Source organism: Oryza sativa, chromosome 3 (genome assembly GCF_034140825.1).
Source record: "Oryza sativa Japonica Group chromosome 3, ASM3414082v1".
Taxonomy (NCBI): domain Eukaryota; kingdom Viridiplantae; phylum Streptophyta; class Magnoliopsida; order Poales; family Poaceae; genus Oryza; species Oryza sativa.
In genome coordinates, this window is record NC_089037.1 from 2,539,637 (window position 1) to 2,555,813 (window position 16,177).

The window sequence follows — 16,177 nt, forward strand, 5'->3', positions numbered from 1 at the left end:
TTTTGTAACCAAGCTCTCGATCAACCACAGCGCAGCTTTGCCCTGCTACAGGGTAACAGTAGCTGGCTGCATGTGCGTCGTCCGATTCGGTGCTCTCATCCTATCAGAGCCATTCGTTCCCCCATCACCTCCCCCGTTGCTACTCTGGCACCCTAATCCCTCTCATCTTCCCACGAGCCGCCGCCACCTTGGCTACTCGCCGTTTTCCCCTCCCAAAAATCCTCCGCCGCCTGCTCATGGTCTCATGGAGCCTGTGGTCAGCCGCCGCCTTCCCCTCGAGCTTGAGAAGCCGGAGCCGCTGCCTTCCTCTCAAGCTCGCTGAACCAGCCGTCGCTGACGTCGTGTGGAGCCAGTGGTTACCGTCGCTGTCTTCCCAGCGAGCCAGCGGCAGCTGCCGCCACCTTCTTGCGAGTTCGATGTCCACTGTCGCCGTCATTTCGTCTCCTTCTCCATCCCACGCGAGCTTGGTTCTGCAAGATCTGTGCCGCATCGAGCGCCTACAAGCACGCGGTAACCAACAGGTGAAACTCCACATGGGTGGCAGCAGCCAAATCTCCTCCTGCTGATATGACTCCTCAAATTGATTTCTCAGTTCTCTTTACAGTCCTACATCTCATGCTCTCTTCTTATCAACCTTACATAACTGGTGGAAACCTCTACTTGATTTTTCTGTGGTGCATGGTCAATCAGGTCTGAACATATGAGGTTACAAATGCCTTACCTGCATTATGCTTCTGAAATTTCACTGTTAGAAGGCCATATTCCGTTGATTCAGAACTTTTTTTTTGATGTGCAGGCCTGCTTGGAAGCACAAACGAAAGGATCACATATGTATGTGAGTATGTCTATTTGCTAATTACTACCTTTTCCTGCAAATACGCATACACCACTTGGATGTAGATACCCATTCTGCATTGCTTTTCATGTTAATTAACTTGATTGGGTAAATGTTTACTACATTGATCGGCCGGTATCTCAGAGTACAATCAATAAGTGACTGAAGATAATTCATTAGCCTTTTATGTCTATATATGATCATAAAAATGGCTGCAGGGTGCATCAGACAAGCAAAAGGTATATGGTAAGTGATGGCACATTTCTTAGGGAAGGGATTTACGAGTTCAATGTCAAAATCCTCTCTATCAGTCGCCTCACATTTTCAACTTACCTAGGTTGCTTCCCTATTTTTAGCTACATAAGAACTATATGTATGTCACCCCATCAGAGTTATTTATATTCACATGTTATATTCTAAATCCATATTTGTTGAGATGTGTTCTATAATTGATCTCTATGCAGAGTATCCTATCAAAACATTAACAATGTTAGACCGTACTTTTAGTGGGTGTTGCATGCAGTTATTATTATCAAAGCTATCAAAGGTATTTTACATTGTTACATCTCCTTCACCCTTTATAGGTTTCTATATTACAAATGCTCATGTTATTGTTTTAATTCTTTTTCGACCAGTACAACCTGATTAGCTATTCTTACTAATTCTATATTACAGATGCTCTGTGATATTAATTGTGATCCTCTTTCATTATACAGGTATGATTCCTTCTATTTACATTTTAAATTTTTTTATCCGATGGATTTGTTTTGCCTCCCTTTTACTCTACAATTGATAATTTACATGGCTATTGTTCCATACGCAGGAAATGCACGGACAGCTTGTAAAGTAAACTTGATGAAGAGTGGTTTCCTATCTCCATCAAAGTTTGTCAAATTCACTTGTCTGCTGCTGTATTGTATTGCTTACAAGCTATTTTTCTTATACCATCATCCCATACGCTTAGATGCATATTGTACACCCTTGCCTCATGTAATCATGTTTGCAGATATATTTTGGTACATATATAGTCCAGTGACTCTACGAGCAACTCAATTTACTACTAGAAAAAAGATACCCAGTGTTCTTCTCCTTTTTATTTAAATATTTTAGTAGCTTTCATTTTCTTTACAACCTTACAAGCAAAATGTTTGATCTTGATCATGGTTTAGAAATTGGCCGCCTCTTCGAAATACAAGGTAAATTAACCAAACATTGACCTACTATATATGCTTGCGTATGTCATATGTAGATATACTCATTACTTGAAGAAATGCTTGACGGACATAGTCTACAGGTATTATATGCATTATTGGTTAGGTACTAAAAAAATGCACACTGATTTTACTTGATTTTAGTTTTCCCATACGGCCAGTAATATAAGGTCTCATAGGAGTTGTTAAATATTCAATCGTTTTGCCCAAATGGTTCAATTGAGAAGAACTTAAAGTTAGCTATTGCAGGTAGCCTAGGCCAACAGAAAGTCTGAAGTTGTTATCTCCTTATTGTTTGCAGAGATCACATCGCAACCAACTTGAGTTGTATGTTACCTTTAGCTTGATTTGGTCCTGAAATTGTTCTCACAATTTAGGAAGCATTTTTACTCAGTGTATGCACCTTAATTTTCTTCTAGACTACTATGAAGTGATGTGTTCATAGTTGTTTTCTTATTAATCTTAATATGTAAATTTGCTGAGATGTCCTTCAAATATGATGACTTCAAATACATTGTGCATCTTTTATTCTCTCAGATTTATATTATTATCCCCCACAATGATGGCTTCAAATTAACTGTGCACCTTTTACTGATGTTGATATATAGTTGTGATTGGCAGATACTCTAGCCAACAATGAGTCTATCATGTGCTTATGTTGTATCACCTCTACAATTTCCAAAAGGAAACCCTCCTTAGACACCCAAAGATTTTGAGCAAATGGATATTTTCATCAGCAAGCCTTATGTCCACATTCACCTCTTTCATTTGGATAGTAGCCCAAGCTAAAGGAGTTAAACCAATCAACTAAATGAACTGCTTGTGTATTTTAGGATCATAGCCATCAACCTTGATTTCTATTTTATTTTGTTAATGGATAATTTAGTACATACTGTAAAACATATGCAATATGAGTTACGTGCTCCGCTGTTGTAAAACATGTCCACCTGTTCATGTTCTATTTAATTCTTCTGATTAAAGGTTATATCTAATGCCCGCGCAACGCGTGGGGGGGGGGGGCACGGCTAGTCTGGTATTAAACTCGTTCCCCTCGTCCCCTCTGCCCTCCCCACTCCGCGCCGCGGCAGGCGGCCGCGCGCCTGGATCCCCCTCTCCGCCGCGCGAATCCCTTCCTCTTGTCCGTCGCGTCGAGCCCAATTCGGCGCGCCACCTCTCCTCCCTCCGCCGCCGGCTCAGTCACTCTCGCCATAAGAATCCCGGAACCACCGCCGCCGCATAACCTCTTAGCCGCCCCAAGGCCGGGTGTTCGCCGGCACGCCGGTCCAAGGAAAGCCGTAGGAATCTAACCATGTCCTCAACACAGTCCTTCAAGAGTGGCGCCACTCGCAGCTTCACAACTACTATGCGGAGAGGGGCCAATGGCGCCCCCCTCTGCTTCTCCGGGAGCAGGGAAGGAAAGCGGCGCGCCCTCAGTTTACCCAATGGCAGCCAAGGAAGAAGCTTGCGCTTGCGCTTGTGTTGTGCTCCTCCCGAGTCCAAGTGGTGGACGACGCCACTGACTCCTGACGATCTAATCGAGCCGACGGGACATGGCCAGGAGGAACTGGAGGCTATATGGAACGCCCTGGTCGAAGAACCTCTCCGGCCCATCCTGACTGCCTTTCAGGAAATTAAGGCCACTAATGGCAACGTCTTCCGCTGTCGCTGCTTCCACGCGGGCATAACGTCAGGTATGCATCTTGCGTCCCTCAGAAAAGAAAAAAAAAACTACTGTGCATGTATATAGCAGTTACTGAACATGTCATGTATCTGTGCAGGTTTATTAGTTCTCGTGATTCGTATTTGTCAGTTCCACAAACTGGCGCCTGGCCTTTGCGTGGATTTTGTTCTCGGATATGTATGCTACAGGATGAGTGTTTTAGCAGCGGAGCTGAAAAGAAATGGGAAAGCAAACAACATTTGTGCTAGGATACAGTTTGGTGAGTCCGAAATTGTTTCTACACATTAGTGTTCATAGCACCAAACAATCTGAAACGCGATACTAACTGTGACCATAAATTATGAACTAGCATCCATCTGTTTATTGGGTTATGGGTACATGGCAATGCACGTTTGTATTAGTCAAAGCGAATTTACTAGTTTAGCTTTAACTGATGAGGCAAAGGCAAACCTTTCAGTGCTGTCCTACTTTGTTTTGAGTTTTCCATATACTGAGTTTATTTTTTGCTGGCTACATGTTTTAGTATCGCAAACAGCTATTCGAACACACTCATCTTACATAGTTTTCTTTGAAATGCAGTTATTATGCTTTTGTTGTTCTGGGCTAACAATCCTATTAAGGTACTTTTTTTTTTGCTGAAAAAGAAGTACGCCTAGGCTCCATTCTTTCGCATGAGCTCTTTTGATGGATTCTTTCAATAATTTTACTAAATGATCCTTCCCCCCTTCTAATAGGACTCTTGCTTCTACTTCACACAGTTGATCTGGTAAGTTCTTCCAATGTTTCATGCATGGTTAACTTTTCCTTATCATTATTTGCGACAGAAATCCTTTTACGCATGATTTATCTGCATTCTGTAAGTGGAAACCATTACATAGTTTTTGCGCATTGTGGAAGGAACTTCATTATCTAGTTTGATATGTTAAAAATATCTAGTTTTATACGATATTTCTTATTTAGGATTGAAGCTCTCAGATACCTGACACATTTGTCAAGTTGCTTTAGTAGTTGAAAGTTCCAACAACAATGTTAATGTCATTTTATATATATTCCTCATATGGATCTGAGGATTTTGGGAGGGATTTTACAGTAAATGAACTAATTCTGGTCAAAATCCTGTGTTCCAACGGAGCCCTTAGGTTATGCATCAATTTATAGCACTCTCATGTTGATTCGTCCCTTAATCTAAGAAAAGAAAAAAAATCATCAAAGGATGGTAGTATGCACTGAAAATCACTAGGGCATGTTCGGTTAATCCCCAGGGAGGGATTAGAGGAGATATATTCCACACCTATTGTGGTATGAAATTATTCCCCCTCAATCCCCTCCAAAACAAACAAGGCCTAATTGTGTAGGTTGGAAGAACCTAAGATTCATTAAACCTTTGGATATAAAAATGGGCGTAAATTGTCATTAAAATATTTGTAGCATAGATTATGTTGACATCTATTATCTTACAAAATCTTGACTGGAAACGTCATTTGTATAGGAAACAAAAGGAAAATAAGTGAAATAGTTTAGGGGAGTACTGTTTACCCTTCTACTTAGAAAAATAACATAGGAATTAGGAAGTCCATAGTTCTCTAATGACGCGTCCGAGAGAAAAATAGCTCTCTATTGACTCACATTGCTTTAGAAATTGGAACATGAGTAAAAACATTATGTGGCAAGTAGATTGCATAAAACAATTGAAGGCAGTCTGCCTGCCCACTGCCTCTTATGTAAGTGTTCAGTGGCTAGTTTTCACAGAATTGCATGAAGACCTCTTCGTTAAGCTTCAAAATCTGAAATGATATGTATGAATTTCACTTGTGTAGCTTTGGAAGCCAGAACATGATTAATTCAGTCTAATATAATGTTCTTATTATTTTTTTATGCTGAAAAGACCCTTGCACACATTCTTTTACACTTTTATTCTTCTCTTCGATAGCCTTTGCTAATATATTTGTGTATAGCTCGTGTGGTGTGCACACGTCTTCTCATCTTATTTTGGCAATACCGTGCTATAGCCTATAGGCTCAAACTGTCCCATTTTGTGAATCAAATCCCTATACTATTAGATTGTTGATTTGTTGCTTTAACTTTTGAGCCTAAAACTAACTCTTGTCATGTGAGATTACCACCAGGTCACCAACATGTAAAGGCGTTGTTAAAATTGATGGTCTAATTAAATAGATGGGAAGTCATTTTCTTTAAAATTTGTACAGTTTTCAAGGTTTGCTGTACAGGAACTCTTGGAAATACATAACCAACATAAAATCACAGAACTCTGTATCAAAAGTAGCCATTTGTGTGGACCAAGCTGGCTACAACTTACAGTATCCAGCTAGAAGGCAAAACTTGAATACAAGAAGGAACCTTTACCAGATATTAACATAGTTGTTAACAAACACTTCAAACCCAAAGTACTCCCTCCGTCCCACAATATAAGGGATTTTGAGTTTTTGTTTGCACCGTTTGGCCGCTCGTCTTATTCAATTTTTTTTTTGCAAATATAAAAAATAAAAAGTTGTGCTTAAAGTACTGTAGATAATAAAGTAAGTCACAAATAAAATAAATAATAATTTCAAATTTTTTTGAATAAGACGAGTGATTAAACGTTACAAGCAAAAACTCAAAATCCCTTATATTATGGGACGGAGGGAGTATATGACAATAGTGAAACAGGGTTACCACATATGTCGCCAAAGTTTTCGATGCTCTCCAAAATTACTGTGGCATCTGTGTTCCAATGGATCAGCTATAGCACAAGGAAATGGGTAAGAGCTGAATATGGTGGCAAATCTTGCGCAAAATAATTTCAACACGCCGTTTGTTACTAGCAATGGCACAAAGATGAACATTTTTAGGGTTCCAATAAAAGGATCAGTAGTGCACGTGCTTAATTGAATAAATTTGATTTTTGCTTTCTGTTGTATACTAATTTTTGCTTTGGAACATTTGGTACCATGATTTGTTTATACGTTTAAAACAATTATCTGTTGATACAGGTACTTTGCACTCCATGTGTATTCCTGCGCTGTGTTCTACGAATACATTGGTGTAAAGCATCCCGCACGCTACCTGGAAGCAATGTTTTATACAATACTAACAACCAACGGTGGCCTGATGAAAGTACTTAAGTTCATGTTTTTGGGACAAGAATGAGAAACATTTTCCTTGTCTGGTGATATAGAATTAGGGGGATATTATAAGTTCGATGTATAAATCAAATTCACCATGGGGATTGCCAGATGTGATCTACTTAATGAAAATGGGATTTTATAACGTTACATGTTCCTTCAATAATTCATTTTAGCATGACCAATTTGATTATATGATCGTGATTTCGTGAGTTCGTGACCAGGGATAAAAATACCAGGCCGCCCTGGAGCCGCTGGCTGGCATTCTGATACTGGCCAGAATAATTTAAATTTCAAATTTGAAACTGTATAAGTACATATAAAATATTTGAAAATTGCGATTGCTATCAGGTAATAGACTATTGCAGTACTATTTTCTTGATTAATAGTTTAGGTACGAACTTTTATTCGCTAAGGACCGGTAGCTGTTTGCATAGGAACATGTACTTGTTTGAAACGGGCTCGTGAAAACTCAAGCAGCTGATCCATCCTATGACTGCGGTATTTGATAGTAGGATGTTTATGATCTATCTGATAGTACCTAGTACTAGTAAACAATCTACTGTCCTCGCCTTGCCTTTTGTACTGTAAGTTAGATACAATGAAATTCCATTTTCGGTAAGCATGTACAAACTGGATGTTACTAATGTTAGTTAAACTTGCAATAAGCAGAAAAAAAGGTATAAGGCAAGCAATAAAATATTCTCTTAAAAAAAGAAGGCAGCGATAGAGAATGATGGATTTAAGACGGTATTTCTCCCGGAGCTGTTTTTAGGTAGAAAAGTTATTAAATCAGGTTTTGTCGACTCAATTAAGGTTCAGTTTGTCTTTACCCTTTATCAATGTCGTTCATTCTTTGTCACTCTTTCAAATGCCATGCTTTATACTTTAAACATCAGCACTATATACGTTTCCACAAAGATGTGAGGAAATGGAAAGATTTTAATAAGCAAAGGCAGAACACAAATAAAGTACTAAAAAAATTGTATATGAACCGTCACAAAACCGAAGCAGGATACATGCTTCAATGTCGTCAAAACTAGTTAGAACACTTATATGTATGATACCGATATATATCTTGCATGGTGGCAAGCATCTCTTCTAAACTATGCAGGAAGATCAGTCCTGGTGAACTCAGTCCTTGACTCGCTCCCGACTTACGCCATGGCTGCTTTCCCCCTTCCAAAAGGCACAATCGAAGCGATTGACAGGCGTCGAAGAAGTTTCCTGTGGACTGGAGAAGAGTCCTACCATGGTTCTAAATGCCTCATAGCCTGGGATCAAGTCTGTCGATCTAAGAAGCAAGGAGGCCTAGGCATAAAGCACTTGCAGACACAAAACACCGCCCTCCTCGTAAAAATGCTACACAGGCTTTTCACCCAGCCCTCCCCCTGGGCATCCTGGATCTCGAAAGAACATCAAAACTACCCACTTGGATCAATTGACCTCGGCCCGCACTGGCGATCCCTGATCGCCTTACTGCCTCTTCTACGCAAACATACAAAGATGTTACCAGGTGATGGCCGGCATATAAACTTCTGGCATGATGTTTGGCTGGATGGACAGTTATCCGCTAAATTCCAAGCTCTTTATACCCACACTGTCAAACTAAACTGTTTGCTCAGCTCAGTCCTTCATGAAGATTTCAGATGCTTCTTTGTCCCCAGAATCACTCCTACTGCCCAACAGCAAATGATGCAACTTCAGTACTTGCTGCAAAATGTCACCCTCTCCACTGAGCCTGATGAAATAGTGTGCAATCTCAAGACAAAGAATGGTCTCATCTCCTCCTCGGAGCTCTACCGGTCTGAAATGGCAACATTTGAAACCTGGCCGCCTTGGTCTGCAATTTGGAGAAGTGCAGCCCCCCCAAGAGTAAAATTTTTTGCTTGGCTGATGTCCAAGAATAGATTGCCAACCAGAGTTAACCTACATAAGAAGACAATCCTCCCTACTCCTACATGTGAACTATGCAATGCCAACCTAGAAGACACATATCATATTTTCTTAAGATGCCCCATGGCAGCAGCCTTCTGGAATATGATTCAAATCATCCCTGAGATAAGCTCGCTATCAGATCTCCACAACCTGGAACTCTCAGGGCCCCTACCGACATTTCTGAGTTCTACCTTTTTTCTCCTATGTTGCTGGCGGCTTTGGAACCATCGCAATGAAGTCGTCTTTCAGAACCTTCCACCTTCCATCAGTCGGCTGATAAATTCATGCCTACAAGATGCAAAACTATGGGCTCACCGGTTCAATCCTTCGCAGAAGTCCGTCCTGCCGCTTTGGACCTCCATTCTCTCATCCCCTCTTACACTGTTGTAATTGTGTTCTTAATCTGTTACCTTCCTAGTCTGTTGCTTCTCTCCTACTTTCTTCTGTTGTCGTTTGTTGTACAGTTATCTTTTTAAATTTAATTCAGGTGGGGACTCCCCCCCCCTGTTGATTCAGTTCAAAAAAAATTTGTCGTATTAAACCAATTCACCTCTCAAGTGACAAGTGTCAACAATAGGCGAACAATGAATGTGGATTCGTGGGATGGTTAGAGTTGTCAGTATCATGGTCAGTGTCTGATATCAGGGACGTTAGGTCTATCGAGTCTTGAGCCATTTGTCGATCTACTAATCGAGTGCTCAATACAAACCTGTAAAACATAAAACTGTATTAGACAAATACGAAAAACAGTATTAGACAAACAAAGGGCAAAATAGCATGTTTGGTCCCTAAAAATTATGAGTTTAGTCCTTGAGGTTCCAATATACCCATCCAAGTCCCTCAATGTTTCGTTTTCGTTCAAAAGTGTCATAAGAGCAACCAAATACACGGTATGGCCAATCATACTTACCTCTTGACAAGATGCTACGTTAGGTCATCGAAATTTGAGCCATATATCAGTCTACTAATCGAATCCTCAATGCAAGCCTGTAAAATATAAAACTGTATTAGACAAATAAAGGGCAAAATAGCCTGTTTGGTCCCTGAAAATTATGAGTTTAGTCCTTGAGGTTCCAATGTGCCCATCCAAGTCCCTCAATATTTCGTTTTCGTTCAAAAGTGTCATCAAAGCAACCAAATATGGTATGGCCAATCATACTTACCACTTGATAACATGTTGTGTTGTATTCAGTCCTGGGTGACATCAGACTTCTCAGTTTCACTCTCAGGTATCTTGTCTTGAGCTTCATCATTTTTAGCACTGTAAAATAGACAATGCACGGGTATCATTGTATGACTGTCTTATCCCGTTTCCTAAAACCAAAATAAGTTCTGCAACTATCAATCCATATCCATACCTCTGGTTACTTTCATTCTTCAATTTATTTTCCTTGTCAATTTCCACAGCAGCTGTTTTTACCACTTGATAGAAGAAACTCAGCAATTCTCCGACCTACTTGGTGGTCTTCAGAGAGTCATAGAGTTTTTTGCCAACCATGCAAACGATGGTAATAAAGAAAGCTTTAAACCCAGATGGTTTTTCATCCGAATTACTAGCTTCACGCCATACTTTCCAGAAACAGTTAAGGCTCAGGATAATCCCAATAGCGATATAGCTGTACACAGTATAGATTGCCTCTTTCTTTCCACTTGTATCAATCATAAACTCAAAGATAGAGACCTTCATTTTCTCCCAGCAATCAGACAAAGACAGCCATACTCGCGGGATTTTCATCGACCCATTGACTTTCTTCTTGTCGTCTTCAGTATCATCATCCTGTTTCTCAGTAAGCTTAATCTCAGAAGTATCAGCATTGAGCTTTGCAAACATAACTCCAGTACTAGGTACCTTGCAGTATGAACCATATTTTTATAAGGAAAGATCATCATCACAACTATATTCACAGGATATATCTTTGATTGCAATTACAATTAAGAGGACTAACAATTACATTCACGGGCTGAGAGGATTACCAATATATCACCCGACAATTTTTTTTCATTAAAATCACACGGATGTAACTACAATACTAATGTACTGTAATTACAATGTAACTAGCATGTAAGTCACATCCCATATAATAAACACCTACCACTGAGTGAGAAAGGTATGTGTGCGCGATCGTGATGGTCGTAGGATCCCCGCAGCGACACAATTAATGTTTGTAGTTTCTTCAATCTCTTAACCTAGCCGCATCGACGCGTAATGCGTGTACTCATCAATTCTATGCCAAGCTAGATGTTGCTGGCCTCATGCGTGCGTGGGAAGGAAACGTGCAATCCTTTTCCAGCGTTCGAAAAAAAAGAGAGAAGGAAACGCATCACAACCGCTAATTAAATCATACAAAGACTAATCCAAGGGAAGCAAATCCGAGTGATTTCGGGTCAAAAATGTGTCGCCAGATGTTCAAAATCGATATGGAATCATACCATCGGGTTGTTGCGGGAAGAGTATTGGGTCGTAGTAGCAGTCTTGGGGAACTACCGCGATCGGAGTTGGGGGTGGAGAAAACCCTACCAAAACCACACAAGTGCACACAAGCAGTAACGAGATGAGAGCAAAAAACAACAAAGCAGTAACGAGATAAGAGCAAGTAAGACGAGATGTGAGCCGAGAAACCATGGAAAAAATAGTAGCGGAGCCGTCCCAGTTGGGCGGCCGCTGGCCGCCGGCTCATCACGGCCGGCGCCGCCGCCATCGCGATGCTGACGGCATCCATGGAGAAGTTGGGGGGAGGGGATTCGAGCGATTTGGAGAGGCGAGGAGAGAGAAACGGCGATGCTGCGTCGCCGCCTGCTCCTCCGCTCTGCCCCCCTCCCCGCCTTCTTCTTCCTCCCGAGTCCCGACACCGCTATCTCGCACCCCGCCCTTCTCGCGCCGGTGCGCTTGCGGGCTATACGTGGGACGGGACGGGATGGTGTTCATTCCGACCCAATAAAACGGCCCATTTAGGCCTGCACCTTTCCCCACGATATGGAAAACAAAAAATTCCACCGGTTTACACCGATCTTTAAACGAAATTTTGTTGAAGGAATGGAAACCAAAAAATTCATCCGGTTTACTTCGATTTTTTTTCAACGACTTTCTGTTGAACCAAATACTTCGTTGGGGATACCTTTGTTTGTTCAAACTGAAATTTTGAGAAGATTGGAGCCTCACACCGTTACAAAACGGAGGTAGTAGTATCACAATTCACAAGCCGCGTATCGGTTCCTCTGTTTACCACGTTACAGCACATGACACATCCGAATATTGGATCACGAGACCACAAAGCAAAACTTGCAGGTCAGAGCTAAACTAATTCAAGCTTGTGCCTCAGCTGATCACCCGGTCATGTCCACTTCGCCACTCTGACCTCGCCGGACGCATCTCCGGTGAAGACGACGCCGCGCGACCTGATGGATATCGTCTTGACCTCGTCGTAGCAGAGAATATCCCCTCTCTTCTTCAGCGACGGGAGATCGTGGACACGGACAACGCCGTCGCCGCGAGAGAAAAGAAGCACGGGCTTCTCGTCGGCGTCGTACGTTCCGTCCATGGAAACGACCCGTTCGTCTCGTTCGTCTTCCATCGTCCGCGGCACGGCTGAGGAGGGGCGGCGGGAGGAAGGGGAAGGCGCTGCACCGCCGCCATCGTCGTGGTTGGGAGAGTGGCGGATCGGCAATTGATCTCACAAGAGATGGCCAGATGGGCCGTCCGCTTATATCGGTCGAACGGGCCAGTCCGACTCGGACTCGTTTAGCGGGCTGCACCGCCATAGACTACCCAAGCCACTCAAATACGATTTTCTGACTGAATTGATCGGGATTGAATTTCAAAATATCCATAATATGACACATTGCACATCTAAATACCCAGATGGATAAGGTTCATGGCATGCTTCATACAGCACAGATACTGTAGCATCGTGTATCATCAACCCTGATAATTAACGAACTATGACATTTTTCCAATGTACAAGTTCTATCGCAGGAAAAAAAAAGAAGAAAATATCGACAGATACGGCATGGATGAGGATTTGAGGATGGTACAGTGACTACCTTCCTGACATGGCAGGATACACATACCAATCAATGCTCCCAGGTCGTCATGGATCTATCAACTATTGATGAAATGATTCTTCACAAATCTTGCTAGACATCAAGCAAGCCCAAACATACGAAATAGAAAGATAGAGGCAGATGGCAACAAGCCAATACAAAACAAAAGGGTGGTGATGGATGGTTTGCCGATGTTTCCCGCATACCACTACACAGTTCCAATGACTACAGATATTCAGCCTGACAGTAACTCATTTTACCAATTTCAACTAAGGATTGCCATACGTCAATTAATTGCTAGTATGTGTGCTGGCCTCAACTTGCTCTTGAATTAACAGTTTCCGGACTTCAGTGCCTTCATCAGCCATCTCAGCAGGGACCTGGCCATAAGTATTCTCCTTCTTGGCACATGCCCCAGCTTTAAGCAAGAGATCCACAATACCCAGATGTTCCCCTCTGGCAGCATGATGGAGTGGCTGCACGGAGTAATTGCAGAAATTATACATCATGCTGATAGCATTTAGCTGAAAAAATGGTTCATGTAATACTTAAAGCTCAAGAAACTTTACAGTGTCGCCTTCAGAATCAACAGTGTTGAGCATTCTTGTTACGCAGCCATCAATGTTCGCAGCAAAATTCAAAATGTACTGGACTATATCACTAAAGCCTACATGAAAAGTGTTTATTAGATTACACATACAAACTGCCAACAAAAGGGATAAAAATAGCCAGAGCGCAATGCATAATAAACATCCATACCTCCAGCACAAGCATCATGAAGAGGAATTGCTCCTTCTTCATCTTTGCATTCCAAGCTAGCTTGACGTTCCAACAGTAGCTGATAAGATAACCACAGTTAGGATACAACTAATAGCAGAGCAAAAATAATTCAAGATAACAACATTAACCTGAACACAAGGTAGATGGCCATATAAGCATGCTATGTGAAGCAGAGTATCACCATCTTCTATTGGATCATCAATGTTGCCAGAATAATTATCTGCATACACATATCAATAGGATTTTAACGAAAGATCTGCATCTACAACAATCATCTGTGTACAAATGCTTTTGCTGATAGCAGCTTCCACTTGCAAGTAATTGTCCAATGAGCCAACAGAAAAAAAAAAGTGAGGTACCTTAAGAATGGAATCATTTTTGCTATGAAATTTAGAAAAACGAAATAGATTTGCCACAACACACTGAGATGGTTAGCATGGTGAAAGCATCACACATATGTAATCATTACAGGATTGCAGCAATGTGTTAAGAATGCCATAAGGACATGACTTATTAAAGCCCTCACTAGAAAAGAATGGAAAATACAAAGCATTGGCAACAGTTTTTGAACTCAATTCTACCCAATCAATAGCAAAGTGCTTCGTTTCAGTGCAGCTTCTGTGAAAATTAATGGGGGAAAACTACTACTCTTCAACTTGATAAGTTTCAAACACAAACAGATGAATCAACCAGGACAGCCTATGTATGCACGGAAGTTCACTGTTCCGAATATACAACTGAAGAATAGAGAATACATCATCAGAAAAAATCAAGGTAACCACAAATTGGTGTTGAAAGTGAAACAAAGATTTAAAACCATCCAATGAAGGTTAATAGGAACATAGCATGCAGGTAAAAAAGGAACAAGATAACAGATTCACAAACTAGTGTTGTCCCTTCAAATTACATGAATTGCCCAGGACAAAATTTCATGGGTTGGGCAAAGAAGAAATTGGCATTGTTGTGGATTTTCAAAAGGGATTATGTTCTGCTATTTTCAAACCTGTTTTTTTACTATAATAAGAAAAGATTTATGTGACTAACGTTATCCCATCACTTCCTCGGCACAACACGCCAAGCTAACTTTACATCAAATGCAGATAACTAGACACACAACAGTTACAAATATCACAAAAAGTGCATGGTCAGGTGCTACTTTTAGATTCAATCACCAGTTTACCACGTTTTCCAACAAAGGGGTACTATAGATTTCAACTAAAAAAAGATATAATTAGCCTTGTTTTTTATATTTCAAAAGCATGTCTCCATCTAGTCTAGTCCATATGCAGACTCGTATTAAAATACCAAGTGCCTGCACACAGAGTTGTACTAAAATTCAAGCTGCTTCTATGTAATAGTGGCAATCAATTTTTCAAGCCGATACTGTTTTTGCATCACATAGGGCCTCTGCAGAAACGACTCAAACCCATAGGCCAGAAACATCCAGTACAAACTTCAGACTACCACAGTTCAGGTTGAACTACTACAGGAGCTGATCCACAAACACGGAAGGGCAAATCTAGAATTGCGCTGCATAGGTAAGGACCAACACCAACCTACCCAACATGCGTACCCCCAATCCAATCGAACGATCCTACATAATAACCCTAGAAAAACTCGAGGATTGGGAGAGAGTGCACAGGATTTAAGCCTCGGTACCGAGCGCGGCGCGGAGGGCAGCGACGTTGCCGGACTGGGCGGCGTCGGCGAGGCGGAAGAGTTCGTCAGGCAGTTGCGCCTCCTCGTCGTCGGAGGGGGCCATGTACTCCTCGCCGATCCCGTCGTCGTCGACGAGGTCGTCGCCGACGAGGTCGTCGCGGCGGCCGGGGACTGCCATCTGCGGCGAGGAGGCTCTCCGGGGTTAGGGGTTTGGGCTCGCGGCGTCGGGACGGCGGATGAAGATAGTGACGGCGGGGTTGAGCAAGTGGGGGAAAACCTAGCTGGCGGCTGAACTACTTGTAGTATCTCGAAACGTTGGATGGAAAATGGACGTTCAGATCGTATGGTTTTTCTCGGTGACAGCTAGGCTCAATTATTAGCAACATTTTTCACAATAGTAATCATTTAAACACAACTTTTTTAGTTGCTTTTTATTTGAACACAATAAACACAAACCTTAAAAATAAAGAAAACGGTTATCAAAACTGTAGAAAAATATGGAGAAATTTTTATAAGATATGTTTGAATGCAACATCTAAAGTCAATAACTCCCCTAACCGTACAAATTTTCTCCTTTTTTGGAATTTTTTTTCAGCTCCTCGGGGAAGGATAAGCGTGGTTGACTATTTTTGCAAAAAGCTCATCGTTTTTGTACAAAATATTACACAGATCCTTGAATCGACTGACAGCCCATCATATTTTATCCGGAAACCCCCTTGTCTTCTAATGAAATACAATGTGAAGAAGAGAAAATTCCGATTCTAGGGGTAGCGCTCTAAACATGAAAAGTATAGGGTTTTTCTGCAAAACATCCATCCCCTACCCCCAATCTCCAAACCCTCCCGGCCTCCCCTCCCTCGTAAATATAATAGCCATATAAATTTTACATAAAATCATATGACATATTAAA

At 41.5% G+C, this 16,177-nt stretch overlaps 2 protein-coding genes and 1 long non-coding RNA gene across 8 annotated transcripts; 1 reads left to right on the forward strand and 2 right to left on the reverse strand.

Annotated features, from left to right (window-relative positions):
• Positions 1-371: 371 nt before the first annotated feature.
• On the forward strand, positions 372-6,999 carry LOC4331604 (uncharacterized). Of its 6 annotated transcripts, none has more exons than XM_066308279.1 (10): positions 374-521; positions 593-690; positions 797-835; positions 1,300-1,382; positions 1,511-1,551; positions 1,659-3,737; positions 3,825-3,986; positions 4,307-4,347; positions 4,462-4,493; positions 6,718-6,999. In XM_066308279.1, the coding sequence occupies exons 6-10, from the start codon at positions 3,356-3,358 to the stop codon at positions 6,872-6,874; spliced, it is 774 nt and encodes a 257-aa protein (XP_066164376.1). In that variant the 5' UTR covers positions 374-521; positions 593-690; positions 797-835; positions 1,300-1,382; positions 1,511-1,551; positions 1,659-3,355; the 3' UTR covers positions 6,875-6,999. The 6 variants fall into 6 exon arrangements, with proteins under 6 accessions (XP_015631912.1, XP_066164376.1, XP_066164377.1 ...); XM_066308280.1 differs by having other exon boundaries at positions 797-831; XM_066308282.1 differs by lacking the exon at positions 593-690 and adding an exon at positions 691-705 and having other exon boundaries at positions 380-521; positions 797-831.
• Positions 7,000-7,729: 730 nt separating this feature from the next.
• LOC136355568 (uncharacterized) lies at positions 7,730-11,676 on the reverse strand. The gene is made up of 6 exons (XR_010739849.1): positions 11,408-11,676; positions 11,218-11,301; positions 10,146-10,636; positions 9,951-10,048; positions 9,698-9,774; positions 7,730-9,496 (listed from the first exon to the last, which is right to left on the reverse strand). It is a non-coding gene; the product is annotated as an uncharacterized lncRNA (long non-coding RNA).
• A 1,186-nt stretch (positions 11,677-12,862) lies between these two features.
• LOC4331605 (uncharacterized) lies at positions 12,863-15,534 on the reverse strand. Its single transcript, XM_015772493.3, has 5 exons — positions 15,268-15,534; positions 13,737-13,828; positions 13,588-13,666; positions 13,398-13,495; positions 12,863-13,304 (listed from the first exon to the last, which is right to left on the reverse strand). Exons 1-5 carry the CDS (start codon positions 15,443-15,445, stop codon positions 13,119-13,121), a joined length of 633 nt encoding a protein of 210 aa, XP_015627979.1. The 5' UTR covers positions 15,446-15,534; the 3' UTR covers positions 12,863-13,118.
• Positions 15,535-16,177: the final 643 nt, after the last annotated feature.

Coding starts and splice junctions, on each gene's coding strand:
- LOC4331604 (XM_015776426.3), top strand. CDS start 3,356: ATGTCCTCAACACAGTCCTTCAAGAGTGGCGCCACTCGCAGCTTCACA. Junction 3,738..3,824: donor CCACGCGGGCATAACGTCAG/GTATGCATCTTG, acceptor GTATCTGTGCAG/GTTTATTAGTTCTCGTGATT. Junction 4,494..6,717: donor TACTTCACACAGTTGATCTG/GTAAGTTCTTCC, acceptor CTGTTGATACAG/GTACTTTGCACTCCATGTGT.
- LOC4331605 (XM_015772493.3), bottom strand. CDS start 15,445: ATGGCAGTCCCCGGCCGCCGCGACGACCTCGTCGGCGACGACCTCGTC. Junction 13,667..13,736: donor GCCATCTACCTTGTGTTCAG/GTTAATGTTGTT, acceptor TTATCTTATCAG/CTACTGTTGGAACGTCAAGC. Junction 13,496..13,587: donor TCATGATGCTTGTGCTGGAG/GTATGGATGTTT, acceptor CTTTTCATGTAG/GCTTTAGTGATATAGTCCAG.